General features: G+C 40.9%; 1 protein-coding gene across 2 annotated transcripts in view; it reads right to left on the bottom strand.

The window, feature by feature from the left end:
• RAP1GAP2 (RAP1 GTPase activating protein 2) overlaps positions 1 to 23,209 on the bottom strand; it is a 669,125-nt gene that overhangs the window by 513,115 nt on the left and 132,801 nt on the right. Inside the window, exon 1 of one of the 2 annotated variants that reach the window (XM_075854235.1) lies at positions 5,510 to 5,575. The exons of the other annotated variant lie outside the window; for it this stretch is intronic. Within the exon in view, the coding sequence (XP_075710350.1) occupies positions 5,510 to 5,553 (44 nt within the window). The 5' untranslated portion in view covers positions 5,554 to 5,575. Of the gene's footprint in view, positions 1 to 5,509; positions 5,576 to 23,209 lie in introns of those variants that run through there. 2 annotated transcript variants of the gene reach the window in all.

Genomic DNA, 23,209 nt, shown 5'->3' with positions numbered 1-23,209 from the left:
CAGAAGTCTAGCAAGTAAAATGGGGGAGCTGGAGGCCTTGATACTGGAAGAAAATATAGATATAGTTGGTGTTGCTGAAACATGGCTGGACTCTTCACATGACTGGGCTGTAAATCTACAGGGTTTTACACTTTTTCGTAAAGACAGGACAAATAGGAAAGGTGGTGGTGTATGTCTGTATGTGAGAAGTGATATGAAGGCGAGTGTGAAAGAGACAATAGTGGGTGAAGACTGTGAGGAGGTTGAAACCTTGTGGGTGGAACTAGAAAGGGAGGTAAACACTGAAAAAAATTACTTTTGGTGTAATCTATAGACCCCCCAATATAACTGAGGAGATGGAAGTTCAGCTATATAAACAGATGGAGCGGGCTGCACAGGCGGGTACTGTAGTGATAATGGGAGATTTTAATTTCCGGGATATTAATTGGTGTCATGGTTCGGCTTCAACTGCAAAGGGGAGACATTTCCTCAACCTGTTGCAGGAAAATTTTATGGGCCAGTTTGTGGAAGACCCGACTAGAGGTGAAGCTCTGTTGGATCTGGTCATTTCTAATAATGCAGATCTTGTTGGGAATGTCAATGTTCGTGAAAACCTCGGTAACAGTGATCACAATATAGTTACATTTTACCTATACTGTAAAAAACAAACGCAGGCTGGGAGGGCAAAAACATTTAATTTTAAGAAAGCCAATTTCCCCAGGATGAGGGCTGCAATTCAGGATATGGACTGGGAAGAACTAATGTCAAATAATGGAACAAATGATAAATGGGAGATTTTCAAATCTACTTTGAGTTATTATAGTGCAAAATTTCTTCCTATAGGTAACAAGTATAAACGACTCAAATTAAACCCCACATGGCTTACACCTTCTGTGAAAGGGGCAATACACGACAAAAAAAAGGGCATTTAAAAAATACAAATCTGAGGGTACAGCTGTAGCCTTTGTAAAATATAAAGAGCTTAATAAAATCTGTAAAAATGTAATAAAATTAGCAAAAATACAAAATGAAAAACAGGTGGCCAAGGATAGTAAAACAAATCCCAAAAAATTCTTCAAGTATATAAATGCTAAAAAGCCAAGGTCTGAACATGTAGGACCCCTAGATAATGGTAATGGGGAGTTGATCACAGGGGATCAAGAGAAGGCAGAGTTACTAAATGGGTTCTTTAGCTCTGTATATACAACAGAAGAAAGAGCAGCTGATGTAGCCGGTGCCAGTGCTGTTAATATATCAGTTGATATACTGAATTGGATGAATGTAGATATGGTCCAAGATAAATTAAATAAAATAAATGTGCACAAGGCCCCGGGACCAGATGGGTTACACCCTAGAATTCTTAAAGAGCTTAGTTCAGTTATTTCTGTCCCCCTTTTCATAATATTCAGAGAATCTCTAGTGACTAGTATAGTGCCAAGGGACTGGCGCAGCGCAAATGTGGTGCCTATTTTCAAAAAGGGCTCTAGGTCTTCCCCGGGTAATTATAGACCAGTAAGCTTAACATCCATCGTGGGGAAAATGTTTGAGGGGCTATTGAGGGACTATATACAGGATTATGTGACAATAAATAGCATTATAAGTGACAGCCAGCACGGTTTTACTAAGGACAGAAGTTGTCAAACTAACCTAATCTGTTTTTATGAAGAGGTAAGCAGAAGTCTAGACAGAGGGGCCACTGTGGATTTAGTGTTTTTGGACTTTGCAAAGGCATTTGACACTGTCCCCCATAGACGCCTAATGGGTAAATTACGGACTATAGGTTTAGAAAATATAGTTTGTAATTGGATTGAGAATTGGCTCAAGGACCGTATCCAGAGAGTTGTGGTCAATGATTCCTTCTCTGAATGGTCACCGGTTATAAGTGGTGTACCCCAGGGTTCAGTGCTGGGACCACTATTATTCAACTTATTTATTAATGATATAGAGGATGGGATTAATAGCACTATTTCTATTTTTGCAGATGACACCAAGCTATGTAATATAGTTCAGACTATGGAAGATGTTTGTGAATTGCAGGCAGATTTAAACAAACTAAGTGTTTGGGCGTCCACTTGGCAAATGAAGTTTAATGTAGATAAATGTAAAGTTATGCATCTGGGTACCAACAACCTGCATGCATCATATGTCCTAGGGGGAGCTACACTGGCGGATTCACTTGTTGAGAAGGATCTGGGTGTTCTTGTAAATCATAAACTCAATAACAGCATGCAGTGTCAATCAGCTGCTTCAAAGGCCAGCAAGATATTGTCGTGTATTAAAAGAGGCATGGACTCGCGGGACAGAGATGTAATATTGCCACTTTACAAAGCATTAGTGAGGCCCCATCTAGAATATGCAGTTCAGTTCTGGGCTCCAGTTCATAGAAAGGATGCCCTGGAGTTGGAAAAAATACAAAGAAGAGCAACGAAGCTAATAAGGGGCATGGAGAATTTAAGTTATGAGGAAAGATTGAAAGAATTAAACCTATTTAGCCTTGAAAAAAGACGACTAAGGGGGGACATGATTAACTTATATAAATATATTAATGGCACATACAAAAAATATGGTGATATCCTGTTCCTTGTAAAACCCCCTCAAAAAACAAGGGGGCACTCCCTCCGTCTGGAGAAAAAAAGGTTCAAGCTGCAGAGGCGACAAGGCTTCTTTACAGTAAGAACGGTGAATTTATGGAATAGCCTACCGCAGGAGCTGGTCACAGCAGGGATAGTAGATGGCTTTAAAAAAGGGTTAGATAATTTCCTAGAACAAAAAAATATTAGCTCCTATGTGTAGAAATTTTTCCTTCCCTTTTCCCTTCCCTTGGTTGGACTTGATGGACATGTGTCTTTTTTCAGCCGTACTAACTATGTAACTATGTAACTGAGCCCGACTTTTGCGTAGAGTGATTAATGGAGCTGAAACATGGGTTTTTGAGTACGATCCTGAAACAAAAAGGCAGAGTTCAGAATGCCAGATTCCCAATTCACCTCGACCGAAGAAAGCCTGCATGAGCAAATCGAGAGTCAAAATCAATGCTCATAGTTTTTTTGGACTGTCAAGGAGTTGTTCACAAAGAATTTGTACCACCAGGACTGACAATCAACCAGACTTTTTACCTACAGGTCCTGGAGTATTTGAGGAGAAGGGTTTTGCGAGTGCGTCCCGACATTGCCATAACTTGCATCCTCCACCATGACAATGCACCGAGTCACACGTCATTGGCTGTGAGGGAGTTTTTGGCACAAAAAAAACATCCTTACCCTTCCTCACCCACCCTATAGCCCTGACTTGGTACGTGTGACTTTTTTTTGTTCCCCAAAACTCACCTGAAGACACCATTTGGTTACTGTTGAAAATGTCCAGTCAGTTGCAACGAGAGCTCTAAACAACCTCTGACATGAAGACTTCTACACTGCTACGACTAATGGCAGGGTCGCTGGAACTGTTGTGTTCAGTCCTAGGGGACTTACTTTGGAGGTGATCGAGCCTAATTGTATGTTTTTTTAATAAAATTATTTTTTGGGAAATTATTCTCATTACACCTTGTAGATCAACCCCTCTAAATAGTGATCATACATAGAGTTAAATTACTGTATCAGGACATTCCAAGACAAACTGACGTTATTCTGAAGGTAATGGATGGCCATATGGCTTAAATACTCAAGATGTTGTTAGCTACTTCAATTAATTTTGTCCACCCCTTGCATTTTGTCAAAGGAAAAAGAGACCAGAATACTCCCACTAACCCGATCATAGTATTGGTCACTGTACTGTACTGTACATGATGAACCTACAAACATATTTAGGCTTTGTTCACACTGGAGTTACGGTCATTCTGTCAGGTTTCTGTAGCTCTTTCATGAACAGAATAGCGAAGTCTGCTATACTATTCTATCTTGTAAAACAACAAAAAACTGACAGACCGATCATCAACTAACTAGATCAGCCAGGATTTTTTAGGCTCTACCTGTTATAATGGAAGACAGAGCCTCATACAAACTTACAGAAGATGTATGAGCCTCATAATAATTTACATTTCATATTTAGTCCAATGTGAACAAGGTCTACATTTTACCATAATGCTGAAATAACTTACTGTATTTACATCAATGTCATTCTGCACACAAACCACCAACTCTATCTTTCTTCTCCATATCACACACGCTGTGGTTTGCACATATCCCTTTTTCTCTAAGGAACTGTAACCACTGGATTAATCTGCAACCTTTAAGAAGGATCATACTGTGAATATCATTTTCAAGTTGTCACCTCTGTGGATCCTTGTAGAAAATGAAGTCTATGCTTACAGGTGAAGCTTGCAAACTAATACAGCATGTATAAAACTTTTTCATCCAGCCCTCACCCTTTGACCTTAGAGATAGAAAACATTTTTTTGCCGGAACGGTACTTTGACATAAGTCTGAGTCATACAGAAATTAATAGAATGCGTCATAATCAAGTCTTTTTAAAAAGAAACATACTAAGGCTGTGTTCACACTTGCGATGGTAGGTTTAATTGGGGTTGCTTTCATTTTAGATGGCAAGAATAATACTGCATGTACTTAAAAACAGAAATCCCAAGAGAACCCCAACAGACCCCACTGAGGTCAATTAGATCTGTCAGTGGCCATTTGGATCAGTCACAGTGTCATGACTTTTTTATAAATGGTATGGCAAGAGCAATAAAGCGCAGTCTCCAACCCTATTCTTGCTGTCAAAAATACCAGAACCCCGAAGAAACCCCATTAAAGTCTATCAAGTCCGTCAGTACCCATTTGGACCCCTCGAAAAATAGATCTGTCACAGTATCAATGCTTCCATTATAAAGTGAAACCATGACACTAATGTTAACACTTGTTGTTGTAGCCTTAAAAATTCTTGGCTTTTTCAAAACAAACCCAAAAAATATTATTTGTGCTTTTACCAACATTATTACATACCAACAGTATTTAGATTACAATGGTTATATGCTATAATGCAATATTTGACAGACTCAATCTTCCTTGCAGCACTATATAATTCTCCACTGTCAAAATAAAGCAAGTCAGGGAAGGGGAAAAAAAAGAAAACAAATAAAGTTAAAATACTAAGAGAATCCTCCCCTCTGCTGGTCTGCATTTGAGTAAATACTATGGGATATAGAACAATCCAGGTAAACCACTCACTTTCATTTCCAGAGTTGCAGAATGGGAGAGAACATCAACTTGCCATCAAAACATCCTATAAGCAATAATTGTAACCTATGCGTAGCATAAAGATCATTGAGTTAACAGATGTAACTGATCCATTTGTCTATGTCTTTAGGATTTCATAATGCTACATTGACTATACATCTAGATAAAACTTTATAATGCAGTAGGGTTACCTGCAGTCCTATGTAAAACACAGAAAACACATCATATCAGGAGGAGTCATGATGTCAAAGATGTATCATATCACAGAGAGTTAAATGAGAACCTGATATAGGCTATATCTGTATCAGCTAAATATATAGTATAAAGAAATCAATAAGAGAAGTTTGTGAACCCACCAGCCGTAACCCCCGAATGAAACGCTGCGTTTTCTTCTGAACATCTGTGCAGTTTCTGCTGGACCGAGCGTCTCTAGCAACGGCTTCTGTACTGGAGCTCAGCACAGCCAGAGGAGGAGAGGGGAGATGTGGGCAGGATGAGGAGGAGAGCTCCTGCAGATTCTAAAACTCAGCTAAGCTGCTGCTGTCGTTGGCTTGAGATCTTGTGTTTCAAGCTTAGTGGGAAAGTCACTTCTCAGTTTCCTGTGTGGTGCTACTGCCTGCTGACTGACCCTGTGCAACTTTTTTAATCTACTGAACTTTTTACTATTAAGGAGGAGTCTTGTGTGTGTTTTCTTCTTTGTTTTAGTATTGCTGTAAGCTGTATATACATACACATTCATTGTATAAACGTGCACTCCATGAATGCTGTATAGCAGGTCAAGTATTGTGTGAATTTTTGACTATTCACCTGTTGTAAAAATCAAAGTGGTTGTCCAAGCATGCGAACACTTGTATAACTACAATACATACCTTTACAACATTTCAGATGGTCAAAGATTGACACCCATCCTGTGGATTTATTACTTATCCACAGAATAGGTGATAAATATCTGATCGGTGGGGGTCCGACCACTAGGACTGCCACCGATCACAAGACTGGCTTACCTTGCCGTTCCTGGGAGCCCCATGGGAATGGAGCGGTAGTGCAAATTCTCGGCCACCGCTCAATTCATTTCTATGGGGCTGCTGAAAATAGTGGAGCAACAGCCCAATAGAAATGAATGGAGCTGTGGTCAAGCGTGCGCACTACGCTTCATTGCTTAGGAGTTTGCGGGAACGGCAAAACAAGTACGTTCTCGTGATCAGTGGGGGTCCCAGCGGTGGGACCCATACCGATCAGATATTTATTACTTATTCAGTGGATAGGGGATAAACAATGATTATGGGAAAACTCCTTTGAGGCTAGGGTTGCATAATGTTTTTGGCCACTTCCCAGCCAAAATCGCTGTGTGCCCCTGCATACATTGCATTGCACGTAATAATAGTCAATGAGGCAGCGTTGTGACCAGTGGGTTGCCGTGACCGCGACCTGACCGACACAAGAAATACAGCAGGTTTCCAGCAAAGCAGTCACATTGACTTTCATTACATGTTATGCATCCAGGGGCACACAGCGATCTTTGGCTGCACGACCTGTGTTGCGGCCAAGGTCGGCGGGTAGCCCTAGCTTAATTGTCAAAATAATCAAACCTTCCATGTATGTCCATGTTCTTCATTAGATTGCCATTTAAAAAAAAGAAACTTATAAGCAACAGCAGTAATGTATGAAATAATGTACAATATGGTTACTAATATACCAAACCAACTTTCTGGATCAAAGTAGAAAAATAAATGATGTATAATAGTCCAAAAAGAGGGAAGGGGGGATTCTTGTCAAGAAGGTGTTCACACCACATTTTTGAATCCTGTCAGTCTCCTTTATTTGTCCTGTTGGAGAACAGGATCCAGATGGATCTTGGTTTTTATTTTTACAATAGAAGTCCATAGCAACAGAATGCAACAGGATTTAAATCTGTTGAATCCCGTTTAGTACCTTTTTTGGAATCTTCAAAAAATATATAGTAAAGTTCCACTGGATCCCAAAAACTTGGTGTGAACCAAACCTTACAGGGAAATTCCTTACAGGGCGCCTGCAGCACCCCTAGAGGGAGCAAACTGAAGAAGGATTTGTACTGATTCTATTAAAGGAGTATTCCCAACTCGCACATTTATGGCATAGCCACAGGATCGATCACTTGCTCAGCTGTTTCTGGAAGTCCAATAGTACTGAATTGAGATAGCTGCGCATAAGGGTGAATACCTCCTAATTTATTTTTCGCCTTGCTCCTTCCTCCCACACAGAGTGATTGTTAACTCTATATGTATGCAAACTGATACAGGCAAAGCGGTCAATCACTGTATGTGGCGGTGGGGTAAGCAGGACTCACAGGCTTCAGCAATTTAACAGCTTTTTATATGAAAACGTTGAATCATAAAGAACTTTATATCCCCAAGCTCAGTGTCTTTATCATATGCTGGGTGCTCAGGGCACCAGACAGTTCGCCTTTAAATAGAATGAGTAAAATATTTCTTTATAAAGAAATAGATAAAAAAAAAAATATAAGACAGAGCAATATTGGAGTCATAAAAACCGGTGACCAACTAATATGCCTGTAGTGTTATTGTACAAGACCTAAGCGTATATGGTCCGGCTCCGTCAGTCTTGAGCAAAGGCCATGAAATAAATTTGTTTTAGAGACAGGATTCTAATAAATGTAAGATGTTCCATCACTAGGTGTCAATATAAATTCAATTTGGTCAACAGATTGAAAGACCTAGGCAATGTTTTTCTTATCTCTGGAGTGGTTTGTAAACCAATAAATCACTGGTAATGTGAAATATATTGCAGCATTACAGAAAGAAACAAAGAAAATCTTAAAAAGAGAAATCAGGTGGCTCTGTATACTAGGCTGGTAAAGACTCTACCACTCTCTCGCTGCTCAGTGTTTAGCACTATTGCATTGCAGAACTGGGGTTTTGCATTCAAATCCAACCTAGGACAACATCTGCATGGAGTTTGTATGTTCTCCCTGTGTTTGCATTGGTTTCCTCCAACACTCCCAAAAAAATGTGAATTTAGATTGTGAGCCTCAATGGGGACAGTGATTAAGGACAACTTCTGAACAGTGCTGCAAAAGATATTGGCACTATATAAGTAACAGAATAAATAATAAGTATCTAAAACCATAAAACCTCATATATGTACAGTCAGACACTTTCACATAGTAAATATGAAGGCTACTTGTAGTCTGGAGTAGTGTAGACATGGAGTCTGAATAAATATACTCTTATTTTTGTCCAAGTACTTTTCTATACACAATAGAAAAACCTTGGATGAAGGTGTTGGCGCTCTCCAGAATGTTGCATGGTGAGGTGCTGTGTTTTGCGGGACATCAGCGTTCTCCTATTGTGTAAGGAAAATTACATAGATAAAATTAAAAAGAATATTTATCTAGACTCTCCACAAGATTTTGAGTAGTCCTAACCTTTATTATGGGAAAGAGTCCTAACATGGTGCTCGGATGTCTATAGAGATGCAGCAAACTTGAATTTAACACTTAGGCTGGGTTCACACACACTATATACGGATGTAATTCGGTCGTTTTAGCCCCGAATTACGTCCAAAAATGTGTCTCAAAAGCGTCTGCAAACATCTGCCCATTCATTTGAATGGGCTTTACGATGTTCTGTGCCGACGGTCATTTGTTTACGCGCCGCTGTCAAAAAGCGGCGCGTAAAAAAGACGCCCGCGTCAAAGAAGTGCCTGTCACTTCTTCAGACGTAAATGGAGCCGTTTTCCATGGACTCCATGGAAAAACAGCTCCAATTACGTCCGTAATGGACGCAGCGAAAGACGCCTGCACATGCCATTACGGCTGAAATTACGGTGCTGTTTTCTCCTGAAAACAGCACCGTAATTTCAGCCGTAACGGAGGCTGCCGTGTGAACATACCCTGAAATAATTACACACTGATTGAATACTGGGAGCGACCATAAAAATCGACAAATTCTTGGCACATTTCTATAAAAAAAAATAATAAAAAAAATAGTCTGAAGTATAAACAAAATGACAGAATACAGTCCCCCATATCAGAATAAGTATATATTTAAGAAAACAGCATGAGGCTACAGCTCTGTTCATACTTTTGTTAATTCTTTTCTGTCCGATTTCTGTTGCTCTTTGAAGGCCAAAATGGCAGAGCATGGTGCTCATGGGCGTAACTAGTGTAATAGTTGTTGCAGCTGCTATGGGGTCCAGCACCTAACGGGGGCCATCTTAATTCAGAGGAGAGGTGCAGTCAGTGATAAGTATAGATGACGGATGGAGGGTAAGAGTGCAAAAATCAATACAGATTACTGGGAAGCCAAAGAAAGGAGGAAAAGACCCAGGGGGAGAGTGGAACATAAATAATCATACGCCTTTCATATCCTCATGCCAAGTTTTGCTTTGGGGTCAAATGGTTTATTATTACATCCGTGTTTTACGCTATTTTATCGAGTGGAAAAAAAATACACAAACCTTGTAGACCTACTATAAGTCAAAAGGGTCCAATTTGTTAGGTGTATGGTTAAGGTGTATATTTTTTTCACAATGGAAGATGTATGCATATAGTGGTTTCTGTCTGCATACATTTCGACAGTATACATTCTCAGCTGTATTTCCCAAAAGTAGTGTGAACTTAACCAGACGAGTCTTACAATTTGGACTATCAGTGACATACAAGCATGTGACCAGCGCCTAGTGCGCTCTGCTCGGTCTGTCATTTAAGTGATGAATGTCACACGGAATCCTGTTTTGCCTTGAAATGTTATGTCAACTCTTTATCTCTTCAAGCAACAATGTGTGTACATAAAATACCAGTTTTGTTTTGTACGTGTTTTTAAGGTCTGGGAAGTGTAGTAAACAGACAAGTGTTACATTTGTAAACTGAAATTTCTCTTCTAACCTCTAAATATCTTTGGCATTTAAAAACTAAGAGTTATTTCTATGTGTGGAATAAAACAACAAAACCCCAAATTCCCAGATAATACTTTCAAACAGTTTTTAAACGGGTCGTCTAGTTCAGAAAACTTATTGTTATAGACCCTATTAGGGAATTCTGAATTAATAGAGGGGGTCTCCTCTTCAGGATCCTCATCTCTTAGCCAGAGAAGAGAGCAAACTACATCTCCCTCTCTGAAGGACTTGTTCTGTCCTGCATTATACAGAAAACACATTGATATGAATGGTTACTGTGTAATGACTGATTTTCTCTATGGTGGTCCTGCAGGAAAATGAACAATTACTGCCAGGTATACCCACATATTAGAGCTGAAGCCTGGGGGTCCCAGGTAGGGAGAAACTGTGCGATCAATTTATTGTCAAGAGACCCTTCTTGCAGTAGGGATTGTCCAAAGTAGACAACCCCTTTAACAAAAATAAGAAACACTTATCCCAAGTGCGTGTACTAAACATAATTTTTTTATGTTCATATTATGGCCACAAGATCTGAGCACCGCTCACCCCGCCCCCCCCCCCCCCCCCCACACACACACACTTAACTAAACTTAGATCATGACAGAACCCTATGGTAATTAAAGTTTTGATTAATAGGACTGTGAGGGGCCCGGGTGTTTTGCCCGTAACGCAGAAGATAAATTTCGAACATAATGTGGCCGTCAGCAATCAGCCTCAACTTTACGCTTCAGACTGTGAAACACATTACAAGTGCAGGGTAATTTGAAGATTCGAGTCTAAGAAACCCCATAATCGAAACTTTATCCCTCTCAAGGTGGCACGAACTTTGCTGCAAGTGGATTAGCAGATAATGGACCTTACAGTAGTTTCCAAATAGCGGCAACTCAATGGTGACACAGGACATCAGGACATATTTGAATGACAGAAGAACAGTCATAGTCAGTAGTCAAATAACATGAATCTGACCAAGACACGAACCAGAGAGAAACAGAACCAAGTGGTAAAGCCAGGTTTAAGACCAAGAATCCAATCCAGAACCAAGATCAAAAACAGTGGCAGAAATGAGGGAGCAGCAAGAAGTGATGACCAACAATAGCATCTACTGCAGATAGGCTGAAGACACGAATACAGGGTTGATACTCATACTAGAGAGAGAGAATCCTAGGAAAGTTAATATTTCAGTAACACTCCAGGCACTGATGTCATCAGAAGGAGCGGAGAGGTGCCCTGGAGTGAGGTGTGATGGGTGGAGATGAGTGAATCGATTCTACACACATAGAATTTGGTCTGAATTTCTCAAAGGTTTCGGATTCTGCCAATTTCAAAACTTTTGGGATTTGCGGCGCACAATTCATGGGAAAGTGGCATACACTGCCATATAACAGGTTAGAAAAAGGATTGCATGACTTCGGATGGGCTTCCCCATAATTGCCTTTAAGGCAGTCTTCGTAAAATGCACTGCGACTATCCCTCCCTCTGCAGATATAGGTCACTGTCACTTTGACATTAATGCTGGCTTGGAGCTTGAAAGGGGTTGGATACAGTGATAGAAGACATTATAGAGTCAGACAAGAGTTTTCAGGGCAATTGGGGCACCTACGATTCGCAGCAAATTTGTTCGGACCGAATCGAATCAGATGGCCAATTTGACCGCATCGGACCCGAAACAAATTTCGGAAAATTTCCTTATCTTTAGTGATGAGTAATACTGTAACAATCTATTCCTTATTAAAGGATAAAGCTGCCCAAAAGATGTGCCAGCTGTTCCAAGCTGCCAAGACTTTCCCGTCTGCCATTGGAAATGTTTAATTTCCATTTTAGAGCTTCTGTTATCGACTCTGTAATCTCAGCTGATGGTTACTGTACTTTACCTTATTGAAAGCCAAGACATTTTCATGAGAAAGGGAATATGAATAATTTAAGACAGATTTTTGCCAGTTTTTATACAGTTGGATAACTAACGCTAATGGAGAATCTTTGTAGCAGTTATTTATAATGGATACGGGCTTGTTCTCAAAACCTTTAAAGGAGGCTAAATGTAACACTAATGTACCTTCCTCAAACATCAATCTGTGATTCCGTATACAGGTAAAGCTATGCCTAATGCTAGTTGAAACCGACGTTAATGCTTTTAAAAAAAACTGGAGCACAATTTGTATTTTTAAGGGAAACCTAGTATTCACCTGGTCAATCTGTAGATCCTCAGTGTAAATGTTTGGACATACAGATGTGTCAACCCTTACTTTTTACTAAATTGCGTTAATAATATCAAATCAATACAATCTCGGAGTCTAAGGGCAACAGAATTCTGACGGATGCCATCCATCAGAGTTTTTTTCTTACACGTTTATTTAACAACTCTCACCTTACATCTCGGGTTACAGAGAATTTTCTCAGATTTAAAGAGAAAGTAAGGTCTGTAGGACAAATCTATAAACACTTGGGGAATTTGTTAACTTTTTTAGACCAGTTTTTTGCATAGAAAAGTCGCAACAGGCCCAAAGTCTCCATTTGCGGGGAAAATTATGACTTCTGGGTAGCACATGCCACTAATGCCACTTTTGGAAAAAGGAAGTGGGGCTCAGCGAAAAGGCAGAACTGAGTTACTATAATTTACACAAAAAAATAGTGTAAATTATAACAAAAATCTACATAGATTTCACATTGTGAGACGTAACAAGGTAGAGGCCCGTATCGGGCCATGTAACTTCTACCCAACAGACTACCCGCCCACGCCCCTCCGATTTGACACTAAAATAAAAATAAAAAATTAAGGAAAATTTACTCACCTTATTGCTCTGCTTCTCCCTCCCAGATCCACTCAGGCTCTCACAGCAGGCTCATAGAAGGTTCTCATCAGGTAGCATCAGGAGGACGTTATATGTGATGCAACACTCAGGGTGTTGAGTGCTGCGTCACATATAAAGCCCGGACGTTGATCGTTGTCTGGACCTTGTATGTGCTGTGGCCTGCTGTGAGAGCCAGAGGGGATCTGGGTAAGAGAAGTGGTTAAGTGAGTAATTTTTTTTTATTTTATGTCAAATCAGGAGGAGGGCGAAGAGGGATGAGGCCCGGTCGGACTCCTTGCGACTAAGATTACTACGCTAAAAAATGCTGATGGATGCAACACATTTATTAAGAGGCATTCACCTCTTAATTAATGTGTCGCATCTGACTCCAGCAAACTGTTTATTAACACTGGCACATGAAATGCCAGTCTTAATAAATCTCCCCTTAGGCTTGGTTTTTACAAAAAGATTCCCACCCCCATATCAAATGAGCATTTTGATGCTTACATGCAGGGCAGCTTTAATCACAGGGAAAATGGTGCATCTGCATCAGGCTCCCTGGCAGCGCCAACATTTTCAACTATATGTCTCCAAGACGCGCCTACAGTTGAAAACTATGGCAGAGCACGGAGTTATTGGCATCAGGCCTGCAGCCTACCAGACACGCAGGATGTCCGTAGCTTGAGCAGCTGAAAGCATAGGCCGAAAGAGGCCTCAGCCACTCTATTGTTGTTTGGGGAGCACAAAGGGTGTCATTAACTCTGTGTTGGTAACAAAGGGGGCATTATTATGGTGTGGGGCCTAAAGGGGGTACTATTACTGTGTGGAGTACAAAGGGGTACCTTGTGGAGCATAATTACTGTCTGGCACATGAGGTGGGGCACTATTACTGTGTGGGGCACAGTTTGGGACCATTATTTCTGGGGTCACTATCTATCTGTCCAAATTGTTTTAGGGGCACTATCTGTCTGGCACTATTATTTTGGGGTCACTATAGTTTTGACACCACTCACATTTATGGCTCACACTATCCGTCATTTTATTATGATATCTATTTTTAGGGGCGGTTTTGTACTTTATTTTTTTTGCATTTGGGTTCAAGAGTACAAGTTACACCTCTGGTCATAAAGTTCTTCCATCCTGTGGGTGACTTTCCTGGATTTTGAGCAGTTAGTCATGAGATTCATTTTGCAAAATACCTTTACTCATTGCACATTGCAGTGCTGGAGCAAGGGTGTAACTAGAAAAGACTTGTCCCCATAGCAAACGTTTGAATTGCACACCCCTTCCTCGAGCAAGAAAATTTTCAACCTCCATGTAAGGGTATGTGCACACACACTATTTACGTCCGTAATTGACGGACGTAATTCGGCCGCAAGTCCCGGACCGAACACAGTGCAGGGAGCCGGGCTCCTAGCATCATAGTTATGTACGCTGCTAGGAGTCCCTGCCTCTCCGTGGAACTACTGTCCCGTACTGAAAACATGATTACAGTACGTGACAGTTGTCCTGCAGCGAGGCAGAGACTCCTAGCATCGTACATAAGTATGATGCTAGGAGCCCGGCTCCCTGCACTGTGTTCGGTCCAGTACTTGCGGCCGAAATACGTCCGTCAATTACGGACGTAAATAGTGTGTGTGCACATACCCTAAAAGTTAAGACATTGTTGCGTCTGAAACCAATACAGGCATGTGCTTACCAACTAACATCCCTATACAAGGGCCAAATAATACATCCATACCATTATCACATATATCTACCACATAGACCAATACAGCTAATATCACCATACAGTGACCATGCAGTGGTAACATACCAGTTCCACACTGGCGCTCTGCAGAGTATTATCACGCTGTGCATTCAGTGCAATAAATCCAGTGACTTACTGGTGACATTTTGCTCTGATTAGAATCCTTCACTTTCTCTTTAGAGTACATCCGACCAAAAATGATGACATCTCCCAGCTACAACTCATCTCTACAAAGTTTGTTGCGCAGGTGTTTTAAGCTCTTCACTTTTCCAGTACATCCTTACCCTCTACAGAAACTTCCCACCCTGCTACTGCCTTTAACAGTATCCTACTGGTGCAAAAATAGCGCCACACAGAGATTGGCCACACAAATAATAGTGGAAAACAGATAGATATTGTCCCACACTAATAGCGCCCCCCTTTGTACAGCACACAGTATTAGTGCACACCCCCCGCCACAGTTATAGTGCCCCTTTTTGCCCAAAACACTTTTAAAAAGCCTTTTGTGTGGCCCAAAATAGTGCCCCACACATTTATGATGCCCCCTTATAGAAATAATGCCCCCTTAGTGCCCTTTTCACACTAGTGATGCGCTCTTAGTGCCCCCACACAGTAATGATGCTTCTTTAGTGCACCTTACACTGTAGTGATGCCCCCTTAGTGCCCCCACACAGAAGTGATGGCCCCTTAGTGCCCCCGCACACCGTAGTGGTGCCCCTTATTGCCCGTCACACAGTAGTGATGGCCGTTAGTGCCCGCCACAAAGTATTGGTGCCCACTTTGTGCTCACCACATAGTAGTGATGCCCTTTAAGTGCCTCCCTCACTGTAATAATACCCACAGTCCCCTCTGCACAGTAGTAATGCCCACCACACAGAAGTTGTCCTACTTTAGTTCTCCCAAACTGTTGTGAAGGCCCCATGGTGCTCCCACACAATAGTGATGCCCCCTTAGTGCCCCAACAGAGTAGTGATGCACTCTTTTCCCTCACACAGTAGTAATACCTCCTTAGTGCCATCCACACAGTAGTGATGCCCCCTTAGTGCCTCCCTAACAGTAATTATGCCCACTGTGTCCCTGTCATAGTAGGGATATTCCCTTAGTGCCCCAACACAGTAGTGATACCTCATAGTGCCCCCAACACCGTAGTGATACCCCTTACTATGCCTTACTGTGTCTTCACTATGGCTGCTATGGTGGTAGTTATGCCACTGTGCTGAAGGATACACTACATTAATAAAACAGGCAATGTTAACTATATATTTTTCTAAGATAAAATAAAAGACTAGAACTTCTAATTGGTAGTTTATGTATAAAAATAACTAGAAAAAGTTTATCACTAGCTTGTTTTTTAAAAGCTTTCAAATCAACTGGTTATTTACAAGCTGTGACATTTGACAATATATATAGTATCTGTTACATTTGTATTGTGTGGTTTCCCTCATGTGAATGCAGTTTATATTAATGCACTGAAAACTGGACTGCAACTAATGATTCTGGCTTCCCAACTGTGGGTAAGTTTCTCAATGTATGCAGGAAGCCCCACCCAGCTTTACACCTACAGCTACCAGTTTTGGGGAAACAATCTTGGTTTTCAATAGTGCAAAGCAGTTTAGAGAATGTCACGTACATATTCTGAAATCACAAAGCTTAGCAATAAACAGCAGGAAACAAGTAAGCCTGACTTCTCACGGTCACGTACTAAAGTTTTAATGCCGTAATTATCGTGCAAAAAACAGAAGCAAAGTTATTAGACTTCAGAGTGTGTGCGTAATAGTTGCTGAAATGAAAGAGGAAACTTTGGCATGCAGAATTGTAGTTGAAAACATTCTCATTCTGAAAGTCATCCAGGATTAGATAAATGGATCTGCTTCTCCCAGAAACAGCGCCTCTCTTGTCCATGGGCTTTGTTTGGTATTGCAACTCATCCCCATTCAAGTGAATTTCTCTAATCCTAGATATTCCTTTCAAAACTAATAAAATATGGAAATTACATTTATTATTCAATATGAACTTCCTGTTGCTACTTCACTGATTAATTAAATTTGTTGTATGACCTTGCGTGGGGAGCGTCTTAATTATGTCCCAATGTGGCAAGGTCTTTTTTTAGTGAAAAAAGAATATGTAATGGGTGGCATGGCAATTGTGTTCCAAGAGTTTGTTTCAACCTGTGTGAACCAAAAATGTATAAGATATGAATTTCATATTGTCAAATCCATAATTCCTTACTATAATAGCCATTAGTTCAATTAAATAGCACGGGGCAACTTGATTGTTCTTGTGCCAAATCTCCAGACAACAGTCATCTACATTTGATAGTACTATTGATGGCCAACTGTCATGGGGATTCTAACCAAAGTCTTTGGCCAGGGCTAAGGAGTAAATAAATTTGAAGAAATTGGTCGGACATGCAGTGAGTTTGACGCAATGGACAATCGCTGTGTGAAAACTCACGCATGTGTGAATAGCCCCATTGATATCAACTTGTCCGTGTGCGGTGTGTTATTTCAACGCACAGCACACGGATGAGATTCACACTTGTCTGAATGAGCCCTAAGCCTATCATGTATGATACGGTCTGCTGAGACAATGCATAAAAATACTATCCAGCGGTGTAGCTATAGGAGCCTTAGGCTATGTTCACACGGGGTATTATGCCGAGTTTTTTGACGCGGAAACCGCGTCGCAAAACTCGGCAAAAACGGCCCGAGAACGCCTCCCATTGATTTCAATGGGAGGCGTCGGCGTCTTTTTCCCGCGAGCAGTAAAACTGCCTCGCGGGAAAAAGAAGCGACATGCCCTATCTTCGGGCGCTTCCGCCTCTGACCTCCCATTGACTTCAATGGGAGGCAGGAGAAAGCGTATTTCTCGCTGTTTTATGCCCGCGGCGCTCAATGGCCGCGGGCGAAAAACGGTGCGATAATCGCCGCGAAAATCGGCGTGCAGGGAGAGGAATATCTGCCTCAAAGTTCCAAACGGAATTTTGAGGCAGATATTCCTCCCCCAAAATACTCCGTGTAAACATAGCCTTAGTCTTATAGATATTTTTTTTACATATATCATATATTTATTTTTCTTTTTTTTTGGGGGGGGGGTAAATATATGTCTCTGGGCTTGTGCCCCTGATATTTTAAGACCCTAGCAACGCCGCTGACATGCAGTGTCTCATAACTATGCAGTGAGCATCGCTTTTCTTCCACCTTATCAATCTACCCTATAAAAATCCTACAAAGAACTTTCAGCACAGTACTGTATCATTTTAATTCGTCTTTTAAACCCTGTTCATGTCACATTTATCCTCTCTGCTAAGCATATACTCTTGAATATAAAAAAAAAAGTATTTAAACGTATTCCTTGGCGTATTTATTGACTTTAATGGGCCAAATGTAATACAAAGGAGTATACTTTTGACTACGTTTGAATGCCTTTGCATCGGTATATGCTTTTTGTAAAGGACAAAATAGCATAGCCTACCACACTATTTTGTCCTCCAAAAAAAGTGTATACTTGACGTATACGCTTTTTATACATTAAAGGGATTTTCCCACGAGGGACATTTATGACATATCCACAGGATATGTCACATATATCAGATCAGATAGATGCGGGTCCCACCTCTAAGACCCGCACCTATCTCTAGAACGGGGCCCCTAAACCCCGTTCTACCTCTTTGTGTGTCAGCTGATTTCCGACCATGAAGGTGAAAACAGCGTAGCTCGCTGAGCTAAGCTGTTTTCATAAGCCCCATAGAACTGAATGGTAGTTACGGAAATAGCGTAGCTCGCATGCTACGCTGCTTCCGTAACTGATATTCACTACTATGGGAGTTACGTAACACAGCGTAGCTCAGCGAGCTACACGGTTTTCGTAACTCCCGACCATAAAGTCCGGAAGTGGCCGGGAGTCAGTGATAGCAGACAAAGCTAGAATGGGGTTTAGGGGGCCCCGTTCTAGAGATAGGTGCGGGTCCCAGAGGTGGGACCCTCATCTATCTGACATTTATGACATATCCCTCATGGGAAAACCGCTTTAAAGTAAATGCGTGACGTATGCAAACATAATGATTTACATTTGCATACATTAAACATATGGTATGTTTTTAACTCCTTTTTGGTAGAAAAAAAATACAAAAGATCTTTTAAATGTATAAATTTAGAATGACATACTTTTGACTAGATTTGTACCATATACGCTAAACATCGACTCAAAACGTGATATAAACAGGGCCTTACCTTACGCTTCAAAAAGTTACTTCTACTTATTGTAAGACCAAATCTACAGGAAAAATATCTTAGTGAACCATGTGGCCTCCAGTGAAGCTAAACACCAGTACAGTACAGATGCGGCAGTCAGCAAGACGAGAGACTACACAGGATTAATTATGTTCAATTATTGAAGGTTAATGGAATTGTCGGCTCATTAGGAAAAAATCATACCCTCTAATTGACATTATGCACTTCTTTATCAAGGGTAAATTTGTGAGTTTAAGATTTTGGACCCTATTTGGTCTGGCATAGTCTTTTTTTTTTTATGGATATGTGGCCTTTCCCTACCAATGGGCAGTAAGAGATTTTGCAATTGTCCTGAAATATTTTTATTCCATACAAAGTCATGGTTTTTAAAAAAATTAGCAATATTGTAATGAACAGGCACAGTCCTTTCAGTAAAAGCTCTGAATCCCACTGATTGCAACATACAAGAGAAGTTATTAGTTGGTTTTATACACACAATGCACTTTGTGAAGTTCTGTCACCCATTCTTTTTTTTTTCAACTTTGGACTGAATCCAAAAAAAGAGATTCAAAAGTCTTTCCTATTTTCTTCTGTTTGTGATCCAGTGCAAGTTTTGGTATTTTTTATTGTTCCAATACATCTAAAATAAGGCAACTCTACAAATAGTCTTGATTAAAAATATCCCACTGTCTCAGGTATACAGCTCCTATGCAGACCCATGTGTCTACACGGTTACAGACTATAAACAATCCCTATGTATAGTTCGATCCTGCAGTCAAGTGTTATCTACTCACTCTGCCCCTTATTTGCAAGTTGGCGATAAGGGGCAGAGTGAGTAGATAACACTTGACTGCAGGATCAGAGAAGGCTGACACAGGTTTGTTTGTAGTCTATAACCATGGAGACACATAAATCTGCATAGGAGCTGCATTCCCAAAACAGTAAAATACTTAAATGAAGAATTTTTTTGTAATGACTTCTTATTAAACTAGGTGTACATAATATTCCATGTGCAGTCTGACTTGTGCTATATAAAGTGGTAGAACTAAGTTCTCGTCATGTGCATCTATTCCCCTTTTGATGCACCCAATCATCTTATTTGCCTTGGCGGCAGCTGCCTGACACTGGCTCCTACAGTTTAGTTTACTGTTACCTAAAATTCCTTCTCTATGTCAGTTTTACCCAGTGTTTTCCCATTAAAGAGGCTCTGTCACCAGATTATAAGTGCCCTGTCTCCTACATAATGTGATCGGCTCTGTAATGTAGATAACAGCAGTGGTTTTTATTTTGAAAAACGATCATTTTTGAGCAAGCTATGAGCTAGTTTAGATTTATGCTAATGAGTTTCTCAATGGACAACTGGGCGTGTTTTTACTTTTTACCAACTGGGTGTTGTACAGAGAAGTGTATGAGGGTGACCAATCAGTGACTAATCAGTGTCCTGCACTTCTCATTGTTCCAGCCCAGCATGATCCACAGCACAGTGTGATTGTGCAGGGAAAGAAGTAAACACGCCCAGTTGCTAAAAACACAATACACGCCCAGTTGGAAATAAGAGAAAACACGCCCAGTTGTCCATTAGAAAGGCTCATTTGCATAAATATAAAATTGCTCATAACTTGGCCAAAAATGATCGTTTTAAAAAAAAAAAAAAACTTTACTGTTATCTACATTGTAGCGCCGATCACATGCAATAGGAGATAGGGATTTGATCATCTGGTGACAGAGCCTCTTTAAGTACGTAATGGTGACATGTATTTTCCCCTCCTAAGTGCATAACCATACATTTATCAGTGTGAAACCTCATTTGTCACTTCTCTGCCTAAGCCTCCAACGTATCCGGATCATTTGTAATAGAATATAGTCTTCCTTTGTGTTAATTGCATAACCCAGTTTAGTATCATCTGCAAAAATGTAATTTTACTGTGCAATCCCTCTACAAGGTCATTAATAAACATATTAAAGAGATTATGGCGCAATATTGATCCAAGTTGTGTACCCCACTAGTAACGGTGACTCAATCTGACTATGTACCACCCTCTGTTTTTTCTCACTGAGCCAGTTACTTCCACACATTTTTCCCCCAGTCCAAGCATTCTTATTTCATGTACCAACATTGTATGCGGCACAGTATCAAATGCTTTGAAAAAAAATCAAGATATATTTTATTGCATAAACACACAAACCGTAATATAAAGCCCACATATTTGGTATCTTCATAACCTTTACAACCTGTACTTTAGCTATATATACTTAATATAGGTCAGCGATGAACAACGTAGGACAAAGAAACATGGCAGAATGGGGTTTTGTTTGCTTTTCTCCCTAAAACTAAATGAATAAAAATTAAACTAACATCTACATACCCCACAATGGTACATGTAGAAACTGCAAGACCCGGTCTGTAGTGGTTGATGCAAAAACAAACAATTATTACCTCCAGAATGCCAAGATAAAAAATAAAAAAATTGCATGGTCCTAAAATTGGCATGGTCTTGAAGGCATTATAAAAATGTAATATCTGCGTAATGTAGCATAAAAGGGCTCATAATTACCTTCTTATGCCTTACTGCTCGAGCGCCACAAGTCAACAGTCCCCCATCGATCTCTGTTAAATCATCTGGAGCTGTGAGGCGCCGTATCGACACTTGAACGATTCAGACACTTACTGTCTGTAGCTTTAGTGTGCCATACTAACGGAGATCATTGCCCCAGCCAGTTATTTGCTGGAGTGGTCACGTGCTAGTACGGCACGTCACAACTTCAGATAATCTAAACAAAGGACAGCGGAAAACCATTGATCGGTGGCAATGGTGCGGCAGGGAATTATAAAGCGAGTATGAACTTTATTTCATATAACTTTGCCATACACAGATGACAGCACTTTTTTTTATATTGCCCAGATAACCTCATTAAGCAGCATATGTGCTAATTTGTAAAGGTTTTTTTCTAAAGGTTTACAATTAATCCATATGAACCCTTTATAGATGTTTGTACTGCGGTTGAATAATTTTAGAAACCAAATATGAAATGTAAAACCAATCGTGACACTGAATGCTTTATGTCATGTGCCTGGTCCCCTACTACTTCTAACTTGTACATCAAAGGCAAGGTAAGCTGTAGTTACTACAGAGGAATAAGAACATATTCATTCATTTTAAATAGTCACAAAAGATCTAGGAAAACCTTTAGAAGATAACACAATATATATTTTAATGTAAATGTCAACCTTTCTGTTCCAATAAAACTTGGATACAGTCAGGGCCCGCCGTAGGATAGATGGCGCCCTGTGCGAAATGATCTTTCGGCGCCCCACCCCATCATTAAAAACAAATGCCCCATAAAAAAAATATATAATGCCCCTTTAGTGCCCCCATACAGTATAATAATAATAGAATATATTACAACCCCTTCAAGGACACAGTATTTTGTCCGCTAATTGTGCCCACAGTATTATGCCCCCTATAGTACCCCTACACAGTATAATGTCCGCTTAGTGGCCCCCACACAGTATAGTACTCCTCCTGTAGATTTTGCCATATAGCCTCCCTGTAGACAGTGCCATAATCCCCCACCCCCTTTTTGTAGATCGTGCCATACAGCCACCCCCCCACCTCCCCCTTGTAGACAGTGCCATACAGTCTCCCACCTCCCCCTTGTAGACAGTGCCCCCCAAACAAAAACAAAAATTGTACTCACCTAGGCCCCGTTCCCATGACGGGATCCTGTAGCCTAGTACAGAGTTTCCCAACCTTTTCGGACTCGAGGCAGCACTGGAAAAATAACATTTCCTCAGGGCCCCCCTACCAAAATTGTTTTGAGAAAGACAGAAAACCGCTAAGAACAAGCACTACACTCGTAAGGTATGTTCACACAGATTTTTTGTAAGGCAAAAAAAATCTGCCTCAAAATTCCGATAGCAACGGACAGCGTTGTGTGAGCTTTTTTTGTGTTTTTTCTTAAGCTGTTGAAGCGAATGCAAAAGACACAGGAAAAAAAAGCTCCAAACGAGCGCCGCAGGTATTTTCCTGCCTCCTATTAATTTCAATTGGAGGTCAGAGGCGGAAACCACTTGAAGACCATCAGCCCCTCACTCACAGTAAAAGGACCATCTGCCCCCAACTCACAGTAAAAGGACCATCAGCCCACCACTCACAGTAAAATAACCATCAGCCCACTACTCAGATTCCCCCTGTAGGTAGCGCCACACAGCCCCTTGTAGGTAGCGCCACGCAGCCCCCTTGTGGGTAGCGCCACGCAGCCCCCTGTAGAGTGTGCCACACAGCCCACTCTAGGGAGTACCGTGCAGACCCCGGGTGGGGAGTGCCGCGCAGACCCCTGGTGGGGAGTGCCGCGCAGACCCCTGATGGGGAGTGCCGCGCAGACCCC

This window comes from Rhinoderma darwinii, chromosome 2, assembly GCF_050947455.1.
Source record: "Rhinoderma darwinii isolate aRhiDar2 chromosome 2, aRhiDar2.hap1, whole genome shotgun sequence".
In the NCBI taxonomy this organism is placed as follows: Eukaryota; Metazoa; Chordata; class Amphibia; order Anura; family Rhinodermatidae; genus Rhinoderma; species Rhinoderma darwinii.
Note: the sequence above shows the minus strand (reverse complement) of the source record. Positions and strands in the feature narration are given on the sequence as shown.